Source organism: Asparagus officinalis, chromosome 2, assembly GCF_001876935.1.
Source record: "Asparagus officinalis chromosome 2, Aspof.V1, whole genome shotgun sequence".
Classification (NCBI taxonomy): domain Eukaryota; kingdom Viridiplantae; phylum Streptophyta; class Magnoliopsida; order Asparagales; family Asparagaceae; genus Asparagus; species Asparagus officinalis.
The window spans coordinates 51,777,067-51,789,294 of NC_033795.1; the positions used below are offsets into that span (position 1 = coordinate 51,777,067).

The 12,228-nt window shown below is 35.9% G+C and overlaps 1 protein-coding gene across 1 annotated transcript; it reads left to right on the plus strand.

Annotated features, from left to right (window-relative positions):
• Positions 3,370-3,795, plus strand: LOC109831173 (uncharacterized mitochondrial protein AtMg00810-like). Its single transcript, XM_020398512.1, has one exon. It carries the CDS (start codon positions 3,370-3,372, stop codon positions 3,793-3,795), a length of 426 nt encoding a protein of 141 aa, XP_020254101.1.

Sequence of the window (12,228 nt, forward strand, 5' to 3'; positions counted from 1 at the left end):
GAAGGCTCTCTGGATGTCTCCTGAGCTTCTGACCTTGTTCGCGGTCGACTGCGATTTTCATTGGTCGACCGCTGGAGTCCCAACGGCTCTTTTTAGAGCCGTTGAAGATGGTTTTTTGGTCTTTTGACTTGGGATTTTTGGCTGAGTTTTGAGAGGGTATAAATACCCATTGCTGATCTCTTTTCAAACTATCTAAGAAGTTTTTAAACAAGTTTTAAACAAGGGTTTAAGTGTGTTTAAGGGTTTGTTTTTGTTTGTGGGGCTGTTTTGTCTTTTTGCTTGGGGTTTTTGGCTGAGTTTTGAGAGGGTATAAATACCCATTGCTGATCTCTTTTCAAACTATCTAAGAAGTTTTTAAACAAGTTTTAAACAAGGGTTTAAGTGTGTTTAAGGGTTTGTTTTTGTTTGTGAAGAAGTTTTCACAAGTGGAGGAGATCATCTTCTTGTTTGGGCTCCAATCTCCATCTCTCCATCTTGTCTTCCATTGAGAAGTTTTCTAAACTCTACTCTAGCTTTCATTTGTTATTTGTTAATTATCAATTCTATTAAAGCTAGTTTTATATTGAGTTTAGATTTGATTTCACTCATTGTTACACACACCCACTTTGAGCTTATTGTATTTGCATTCATAATATATTAGGGTTGTGAGAGTTGTAGCATTGAGTGTGAGCTTTTATTGTGTTCTCATCCATATTAGAGAACAATTTATATTTGTTACATTGTGAGATTGTTAGGTTTTCGGTGAGCTAGAAACCGAGTGTGGTGTGAAAGTTTTCGGTGAACTAGAAAACCGATTGTGAGGAGTGACGTTGATCGGTGAGCGTTGAAAACCGATACTGTGAGGTGTAAACGTTGTTCGGGTGAACGTAGAAAACCCGGTTGTGATAGTGGAATTCTCCCCGGGAGTGGGGAGCGGAGACGTAGGACGGAAGGTCCGAACTCCGTGATCATTTGATTGTGTTTGAGTGTGCTTTGGCGTATTTATTTTTGCATTCATCTTATATCGCCAATTGTGCATTACTCATTTATCTCATCCACTATCTTGTTTAGATTATTTACCCTTGTATTGTTTATATATCCTCGCATATATCTTTATCATATAGGATATATCTCATTGTTCATATTGCTTATCCTAGCTTATATTCTTGTAGTATTTCATACTTGCTAGGATAACTTATTAATTAGTTTTAATTGGCATTTAATCGGATTAGATTAGCGTAAGACCCTAATCACCCCCCTCTAGGGTCTGACAATGCTATCTTCCAAACAAGATATTTATAGAGGAACAGTTACCTTTGGTGACAATAACAAGGGCAAAGTCATCGGAATTGGTATGGTTAGTAATCCTAATAAACCTCTTATAGAAAATGTATTTTTAGTAAGTGGTTAGAAGAACAATTTATTAAGTATTAGTCAATTATGTGATAAAGGTTATAAAATAGTATTTGAAAAGGATGCATGCTTAATATTTGATGCTAATATGAAAGATATTATTTTTCAAGGTTTTCGTAAATATAATATTTATGAATTATCTTTAAAAACAATAGATATTTCAAATAATTTATGCTTAATTGCTTCTAATAATGACTCTTGGCTTTGGCATAAAAGACCTTGACATGTAGATATGAAAAATATTTCAAAACAATCTAAACATAATTTAGTAAAAGGTTTACCTAAATTATCATAAAGAAAGATAAGCTTTGTGATGCAAGTCAATTAGGAAAACAAGTTAAAACATCTTTTAAATCAAAATAAATGATTTCAGCTAGTATACCTCTTGAATTAATTCATATGGATTTATTTGGTCCTACTAGAGATGCATCTTTGAATAAAAGTAGATATGTTTTCGTTTTGGTAGATGATTTTTCGAGATTTACATGGTTTTTATTTTTAAAAATTAAAAATGATGCTTTTAAAGAATTTGCAAGTTTTTGCAAAAGAATTTAAAATCAAGAATCACTAATCATTATCACTATTAGAAGTGATCATGGGGGAGGATTTGAGAATGAATCTTTTTTAGATTTCTGCAACAATAATGGTATAACTCATAATTTTGTATTTCCTAGAGCTTCTCCACAAAATGGAGTGGTTGAAAGAAAGAATAAGACTTTGCAAGATTGTGCGAGAACCATGCTTGTTGAAAGTAACTTGCCAAAATATTTTTGGGCTGAATTTGTTGTAATTGCATGTTATATTTTAAATAGAATACTAATTAGACCAAAATTGAGTAAAACATGTTTTGAACTATTTTATGATAAAATACTTAAAGTATCATATTTTAAAGTTTTTGGTTGCAAATAATTTATATTAAACACAAAAGATAATCTAGATAAATTTGATGCTAGATCTAATGAAGGTATATATATTCAATGGCTATTCAACTAGGAGAAAAGCATATGGAACTTTTAACAAATCATCTTTAATTATTGAAGAATCTATGCATGTCTCATTTGATGAATCATTACCTAAGATTAATGCAATACAAGATGATAATGATTTACCAAATGTAGAAAATATTATTACTTCTCTTGAGAATACTAATATATTAGATCCTAAGGAAGATACTCTAGATTTACCAAAGGCTTACGTTTAGGTAAGAAATCATCCAAATGATTTGGTAATTGGTGATATCTCCCAAGGTATTCAAACTCGATCCAAACTCAATTACATTACTCATACTACTTTTATATCTAATTTTGAACCTAAAAATGTTAAAGAAGCATGTGATAATGAATTTTGGATAATTGCTATGCAAGAAGAGTTGAATCAATTTATTAGAAATTATGTTTGGGATAGTTCCATAACCTTCTGATCATACTATAATTGGCACCATATGGGTGTTAAAAAACAAGCTTGATGAATCAGGACAAGTTATTAGGAATAAAGCTAGATTAGGTTCCCAACGATATAATCAAGAAGAAGGTATAGATTTTGATGAAACTTGTGCTCCTGTTGCTAGACTTGAAGCTATTAGAATCTTATTATCTTTTGCATGTTTTATGGGTTTTAAACTATTTCAAATGGATGTTAAAAGTGTATTTTTGAATGGTTTTATTAAAGAAGATGTTTATGTTAAACAACCACCAGGTTTTGAACATGAAAAATATCCTAACCATGTTTTCAAACTTAAGAAAGTTTTATATAGTCTTAAACAAGCACATTGTGCTTGGTATGATAGATTAAAAAATTTCTTTTGGATTCTACCTTTTTAATTGGAAACGTTTAAATACTACTCTTTTTATTAAAAAGATTGAAAAAGATATTTTAATTATACAAATATATGTTGATGACATTATATTTGGTTCTACTAACAATGATCTTTGTCAAGAGTTTGTTAAGACTATGTAGAGTGAGTTTGAGATGAGTCACATGGGTGAACTCAACTACTTCATAGGCTTGCAAATCAAACAATTGAAGGATGGAATCTTCATTAACCAAGGCAAGTATGCAAAGGAACTACTCAAACGCTTTAGCATGGACAACACTAGTAGCAAGACAACTCCAATGTGTACTACTATTTCACTTGACAAGGAAGAAATGTGTAAGAGTGTGGATCAGAAACTTTATCGTGGTATGTTTGTTTTACTTTTATATATTACTGCAAGTAGACCAGATATCATGTTCAATATTTGTTTATGTGCTAGATATCAATCTGACCCTAAAGAATCACATTTAGAAGCTATTAAAAGGATTCTACGATATATTAAAGGCACAATCAAATATGGTTTGTTTTATCCAAGAACTATCAATTATAACTTAATATCATATAGTGATGCTGATTTTGCTGGATTTTAAACCTGATAGAAAAAGCACTAGTGGAACATGTAATTTTCTAGGACATTCCCTAGTATCACGGTTTACTAAAAAGCAAAATTATATATCATTATCAACAACCGAAGCTGAATATATTACTGCTAGTCTTGCTTGTGCACAAATATTATGGATGAAACAAACTTTATTAGATTATGGTATTATTTTTTCACAACCATCTACTATGTGTGATGCCCCTGGGTTCACATAAGGCTGCAGTCCGAGGTAAAACCAGGAATGTCAAACCTGCCATGCACCATACCGTGTAATAATATGTTTTACCATCACAATTACTATCTCTCTAGTAGAGTCAATAACAGGTGTAGGTACAAAAACAAGTAAAAGATAATACAAGAGATATATGATGAAATAATAGAGATAAAAATGATATTTTATCATCCAACATACAAAAATATAAAGTGAATCTCTGAAATAACTAGTCTGGAGATCTCAACAAGTCTCAAATACAGAATATCTGATAAAAGGAAATAAGGCACATAGCCTTTACAACTTCTAGAACATAACTTTCAAATGTCTAAACAAAATGTCTATAGTGGAGCTCCATAAATAAAATAAAACTACAAATAAAAGATGGATAAACAAAATGTCTATAGTGGAGCTCCATAAATAAAATAAAACTACAAATAAAAGATGGACGCTAATAACTATCGCCATCAACCTATGACTCTCTGTGCACCTGGCTCGTTACCTGATATGGGAGGGGACAACGAGCGTCAAAGCGCTAGCGAGCAACATCACAACCAACCCCAAGGGAGAGGGCTCATTGCATATAAAAAATACAGTTAATACATATATACATAAAATCATTGATCCTAACAATAAGAGGATTTTAGTATTTAGGAAATTACAACACGAGCATAGGTACGTCGCTTAAATTGTAAATCCCTAAATACCAAACCCAAGATCTAATACAGGAATAATAATATAAAGAAGACCAACCCATCTCAGAACTCAAATACCATGTCATGTCAAAACCCACATAAGTGTCATGTCTAGCCTATGTAAGTGCAAGTGCCATACTCAAGGTTTAAACAGGTGTCCAACACATGGATTAAGACTATGTGTAGTGGATGCCCAATACATGGACTGCATATATAAATTTGTCCAACACATGAACTGAATGATGAAGGTCCAACACATAGACTGAATATAATGAATGTCCAATACATGGACTGAATATGATGAATGTCCAACACATGGATTGCACATAATAATTGCCCAACACATGGACTGAATGAAATGTGTAGAAAATCGATGAGATATATGAAAATGATGCATATACACTAATTTCACACGTGTCTCGGTGTGCAAATCTAAACTCATGTCCGCCAGCCATCTCACATATGAAGATACATAATAAACAATAATTTCTAACGCTAAATATTCGAGGCGACTCTTTGTTCACATTAAAGCACACAACAAAAGTAAACATGTACAAACTGTGCCGGTGATCAACCGAAACAGGCAGAAACCATTCACAGGTTTCTGTCTGCTTCAAAACAAATCTAGAAGTGATATCATTATTTTCCAAGCATAATATTACTGATATCAACATATATGAAACAACATGAAATAAAATATTAGCATGTAAATATATCGTTGAAACCCTAAACATTTATATACACATGTTTAAACGTTTTAAAATCAAAAACTTATGATTTAATTCAAGATTAATAAATTTTAGATCTAAAATTTGTCAAGGTTACTATTGTAATCAATTTGAAAATTATGATAATGTATTCTCACTTCATAAGTTATAAAGATCTATCTTTTGTATACTAAAAATACATTTTAGGCTTGAAAAATCCGAATAAAACTTAATAAAACATGCAAAATAAAAGGGTACAGAGTTGGATGAGATGTTACTCACTTCAGATGCTGAAAAACTCCTGCCACATGAAAGAGAATCAATCCCCTTCGCTGCACTGCACAAAACCCGCTAAAAAATCCTCTGAAATCCCTCAAAATCGCCAAAGAAAAGAACTAGGGTTTGATAGAGGGGAAAATAGGCTGCTAGGGTTTGGAACACAGGAAGAAAAAAATGTGTTTTCATGTTTAAACATGTGTATATATAACAGCAAACCCAAAAAACTACAGCCCAAAACCCGAAACCCGAAACTGGAAAACCCAGTCTGACTAGAAACATACTCTTCGGTATTTTGGCTGTAACTTTCATGTCCAACCTCGGAATGAGGTGATTAAAGATTTGTTGAAAAGATGCTGAAGATATATACAACTTTGGTCTTTTAAGTTTTTCCATATTCATAACGTATCAATGTGTAAAATATTAAATCTCTCCACTAGTCATAAATTTCCAGATTTATACATCGAGCATGATTTATGCATTTGCTCTTATATATATACATATATACATTGAATTGATCTCAAATAAATTCCTAGCATACTCAAACATCATAATATGTTATTTATAAACATATAACATATTTATCATTATTTATCATAAAATATTCAAATTTTTGGGGTTTTACATTCTTCCCCCCTTAAAAGAATTTCGTCCTCGAAATTCAGAAATCACACTTAATTAAAAGATAGTATTAGAAAGCATGTCGAGGGTGAAATCCAACCCGCACATATACCTCTCACAATATTAAACTCTTGATAAGCATATAGGGATATTTATACTTAACAATCCAGAATGACTATATTCCCACTCAACCCTTAATCAAATAGAACTAGTACGTCGGGCGAAAAAGCCAAACAAGGAACCCCCCATATATATATCATATGTTCTAAAAGATTAAAAATTAAGTGAAAATATCCTCATTCTAGCGTTAAATCTAAATATAACCATACAAATAATCACACACATAAATTAATCCACTTCCTCAATAGGTGCAGGTAGTTGCGCTACATAACATCTTCGCGCTCCCGAGAATCATCCTCGATGTCTACACTTAACCATCTAAAATGTAAATACCCCCTCCTAACCCCTAACTAAATGGAACAACTACATCGAGCAAAAAATCCAAACAAGAAACCCCTCATATATATACCATGTGTTCCGAGTATTTAGGAGTTATGTGTTAATACCCTCATTTTAGTGTTAAGTATAAACATCACCATACATGTAATCCATAAGTCATATACAAGTCATACAAAAATTTAATTTACCTATTCAAACATGTGTGAGTCACACGCATGTCCTCTTTATGCTCCCAAGAAATCTCCACAATGCCTCTTCGGTTCCATTGAACTTTTACCAAATGAATTATCTTGTTTCTAGGTCTCTTGTCCTCTCTGGCAAGTATACCAACTGGAATCTCAATAGTAGTCAAATCATCCTGAATCTCAATCTCTGGTGCAACCAATACTCGTTGTTGCTCCTCATCATAAGTCTTATTGAGCATAGAAACATGAAATACATTGTGTATACTAGACATCGATGCTGGAAGATCTAGTCTGTATGACACGGCTCTAATGCACTCCAAAATCTGAAAATGTCCAATATACCTCGGTGCAAGCTTTCCCCGCCTTCCGAATCATTGAACGCTTTTCATCGACGATAGCTTCAGTATAACTGAATCTCCAACCTAAAATTTCAAAGGTCTTCGTCTCTTATCTGCATAGCTCTTTTGCCGACTCTGAGCGGCTAGAATCCGCTCTCTGATCAATGCCACCTTTTCAGTGGTCTGCCTCACAAGCTCTGACCCAAGCATCAAGATATCCTCCGGTTATGCCTAATATATCGGTGATCTACAAGATCTCCCGTATATTGCTTCGTACGGGGCCATATCGATTGTCGCATGATAACTATTATTATAAACGAACTATATCAGTGGAATATGATCCTCCCAGCTACCCTGAAAGTCAATGACACAAGCCCGCAACATGTCTTCTAACACCTGATTTACTCTCTCCGTCTGACCATCTGTCTGTGGGTAGAATACACTGCTATATGATAGTCTGCTGCCAAAAGAATCGTGGTAACTCCTCCAGAAGTGCGAAGTGAACACTGAATCTTGATCTGATACAATCGTGTCCGGAACTCCATGAAGTCGAACTATCTCCTGAACAAATATCCTTGCATACGTCTCAGCTGTGTATGTAGTCTTCACTGGAATAAAATATGCTAACTTCGTCAACCGGTCTACTATCACCTAACAGAATCATTCTCCTTCCTCGACTTCGGCAACCCTACAATGAAGTCTATATAAATATTCGCCCACTTCCACTCTGGGATGGGTAAAGGCTGAAGTGTTCCTGCCGGCCTCTGATATTTTAGCTTCACCTGTTGACAGGTAAAACACTTAGTCACATACTCTGCAATCTCTCTACGCATACCACTCCACCAGAAGTGTCTCTTCAGGTCCTTGTACATCTTAGTGGTCCCTGGATGTACTGTGTACCGAGTACGATGTGCTTCATCAAATAACTCCCTTTTCAGCTCGGCACTGGATGGCATAACCAGCCTACCCTTCATCCGTATACCTCTATTTGCTCCAATGGTCCAATAAGCCTTAGGATCTTTGGTAATCTCTTCCTTTCGGATTTGAATCCAAGAGTCTTCCAGCTGAGCTCTGACAACTCTGATACTCCAATATGGCTGCACTGACACAGCTCCCAAAAATGCACTGGTTCCACAAATCTCGGGTCTAAAATCAAACTGGATAAGAGTAAGAAGATCTCGATACAATGAGAATCTCAAAGCCGAAACCCAATGTCGACGCTTCCTGCTTAAAGCATCTGCTACGACGTTTGCCTTCCCTGGATGATACTGAATCGCGAACTCGTAATCCTTAATAAACTCAATCCACATTCTCTGTCTCTAGTTGAGCTCCTTCTGAGAGAAAAGATACTTCAGACTCTGATGGTCTGTGAACAACTCAAACTGCACTCCATACAAGTAGTGCATCCATTACTTCAGTACAAATACCACTGCTGCTAACTCCAAGTCATGAGTGGGATAGTTCTGCTCATATACCCTTAACTGTCACGAGCTATATGCTACCACCCTCTGAGTCTGCATCAAGACGCCTCCTAAACCTGCCAATGATGCATCTGTGTAGACCACAAATATCCTGTCGGTGCTCGGAATAGTTAAAACTAGCGTTGTAGTCAACTTAGTCTTCAAGATATCAAAGACCTTCTGGCACTCCATGCTCTAAATAAATTGTACATCCTTCTTCGTAAGGCGTGTAAGCAGCGTCGAAATCTTCTAGAAGTCCTGGATGAACTTCCTGTAATAGCTGGCTAAACTTAAAGAACTACAAATCTCTCTCACCGTCTTTGGCGGTTCCCAATCAAGAACTGCTGTAACCTTAGCCGGATCTACTGCTATGCCCTCTCTACTGATAATGTGGCCGAGAAATCTAACTTCTGAAAGCCAAAATTCACACTTTCTGAACTTGGCATATAACTGATGCTCTCCTAGGGTTTGGAAAGCTAACCGTAGATGTTGCTCATGATCTGCCTCCGATCTCGAATAAATGAGAATGTTGTCGATAAAAATAATCACAAACTGGTCCAAGAAGGGACGGAAAACTCGGTTCATCAAATCCATGAATACCGCAGGTACATTGGTTAACTCAAATGGCATGACCATGAACTCAAAAGATCCATATCGAGTCAGAAAAGCGGTCTTGGGAATATCCATCTCCCGAACCCGCAACTGATGATAACCAGAACGAAGATCAATCTTTGAGAAATACTATGCTCCCTGCAACTGGTCGAACAAGTCCTCAATCCTAGGTAATGGGTACCTATTCCATATAGTGACCTTGTTCAACTCTCTATAATTAATACACAAACGCATATTGTCGTCCTTCTTCTTCACGAAGAGAACCAGCGCTCCCATGGAGACTGACTCCGACGAATAAAATCCTAAGCTAATAACTTGTCCAACTGGGTCTGAAGCTCCCTCATCTCAGCTGGTGCCATGCGATAGGGTGCGCGGGATATCGGGGCTGTGCCTGGCTGCAACTTAATACAAAACTCAACCTCTCTCACAGGAGGTAACTCAGGTATGTCCTGAAAGACATCCTTATTAGCCTTCTTGTTTTGATGATGATTTAACAAACAATTTTTATCTAATATTGTTTGTCTAGTGTTTGTGTTTTGTTATTTATTATAGATAAACAATATGTTGGAGGTTGGATGGATTGCGTCATAACGATCATATCAAATGGAGACTAGTGGATATTGTGGAGTGAAGCAATGTACATTCAAGTTAAAGATACAAGTTCAAGCTTCATCCGCAAAGTGTACCAAGTCAAGCTTATTGAAGATACTACCAAACGATCAGATCAGATCCGGAGCTTCGTTGATTCATGAAAGAATCAAGAAACCGAAGTAATTATCTCGGCAACAGCGAGATAATTATTCTTCTCGAGATTACCGCAACGGGGCAATCTCAAGGCAAAGAACCGTGAAGTATAGATCTAACGAGCTCCTCTTCTTTATGCTGACGAACTCAATCAGATCTCCTCCTCTCTTCTGAAATTCGTGCTCCTTCAGTCTTCAATCCAGCAGGGCTTCGCCAACGCTCGAGAATTCCAGATCTAAAAAATAAAGGCCCTAGGGCTGTAATTATAGGCTTTGGGTCCTCTGTTTTCGGATAAGAACAATCGATTCACTCTTATATTCAGTTGTAACCACTTAACCACGTTCTTGGATGATATTTTATCAGTTAGAACAAATTCAGGTGGTTAATGGTCGAAAAATAGCTTAAATCTTCCAAAAAACTATTTTTGGGGTTGCGGACACCCGTGGGTGTCTCGGCCAAGCCTTGGCCGAGACACCTCTTGGTGTCTCGCTGAGGCCTGGAGCATTGTTCTGCATGTTCTGTCCGTTTTTATCGTATCTTCGTCATCCGAACTCGGAATCATGCGATTCAAAATGCGTTAGAAAGCCAACGAGGAGATCTATGAGCTTCCATGATTGAATCATATGTAGAGTAAACAAGACACTTGGGGCACTTCGTCTTTCGTAAGCGACGCGTAACTCCCGATCCATTCATGTTTCCGTTATTCCGAAGTTCCGTTGCTTTGCATGGTTCGTTGACTCATTTCATACGCTTGTCATCATCAAATGAGCTTCTGTGATTCGGATAGTGACGTTCATCATCATCTCTCTGTCTCGAGCCACGTGCGGTAACCTATAGTTATTTTTAGACGCCTATAGTGATCTCCAACCATTGGCTTTGATATAACTATATTTCTACCATTGCTACCAGTCTCAACATTAACCTGTTGCACATGTCTTTCTTGTGCAACTCTTGCAGGCTGCTTAGTAACTGGAACCCATATCTTTTTAGTGGCTTGTCTCCTACATTTCTCAGTTTCATGCCCTACTATGTTACAAAGTGAGCACCATCTTGGTTTGAGTTCATATAACACCTTCTGATTGTAACTCCTCCCATCAAGCCCTTGAATTACTATTTGATTTGGTAAAGGTTCTTTCAAAGGAAGATCAACTTCTAATAGCACTCTAGCATAAGTCAGTCTCTGCCTTGTTGCTGTAAGCTTATCGGTAGTAATTGGACAACCAATTAAACTTGCAACTTTACTAATGTCAATAGAGCTTCATAGATTTAGCCTCAGGTTAGGAAATTGCACCCGCATAAGGTAACTATGATCTTGAATTTTTTTCATATCTATGTTTATAGTTTATGGCTTAAGAACCAGTGGTCTGGAACATTAAAACCAAGGGCTGTTAGTTGATGTCTTCCCATTAGGTGGTATCACAATGCGAGTTATGGTCCAAAGATAGTGAATATATATTATGAAGCATGATAATGTTGAGGGGGTGATTTAAGTCCTCTTAATTTAGCAATTAATGTCTTGTTAATCCACATATTGTGAAAAGTCTACTTAGCTCACTTAAATATCCTAGTCACACGAAGACTTCGGCTGTGTTCAATGCGAAAACACTTGACACTATAAATTTCAATTAAGACCTCATCCGAAGAGAGGGATGCGAATTTGAGTATGAGCTCTTTTTACAACACAGAAACAGATGCAGCTTTAGAGGTATCCATAGCTTATATAGACTAGACCCGATAAGGGTCAAACCCGGTAGAATTTCAACTTATCTGAATCGTACCAGTTACCAATCAATTTGAAACTTCTGCAAAATCACAAAATGTTCAAATTTGTTTTGATTTTTAAAATTTCATCATGTTGGATTTCAAAATCATGATAAACAATCATCCTTCACTTTTAGACATGTATTTTACCATCAAATTCAGAGCAGTAAAGACATCCTTTTTTCCCTGGAATTTGATAAGAAAGAACCAAAATGAGAGTATAATGATATTTCCTAGTTTTTTGGGAAATTTTTTATTTTTGGTATATATATATTTGGTACCAAGTACAAAAAGTTATGCTTAGTAGTGAGGTGGCAAAATCCCCTCCACTCATTCAAATGATTCCATATCTC

What these genes read in the sequence shown, in the direction of transcription:
- LOC109831173 (XM_020398512.1), top strand. Translation starts at nt 3,370, where the DNA reads ATGGGTGAACTCAACTACTTCATAGGCTTGCAAATCAAACAATTGAAG.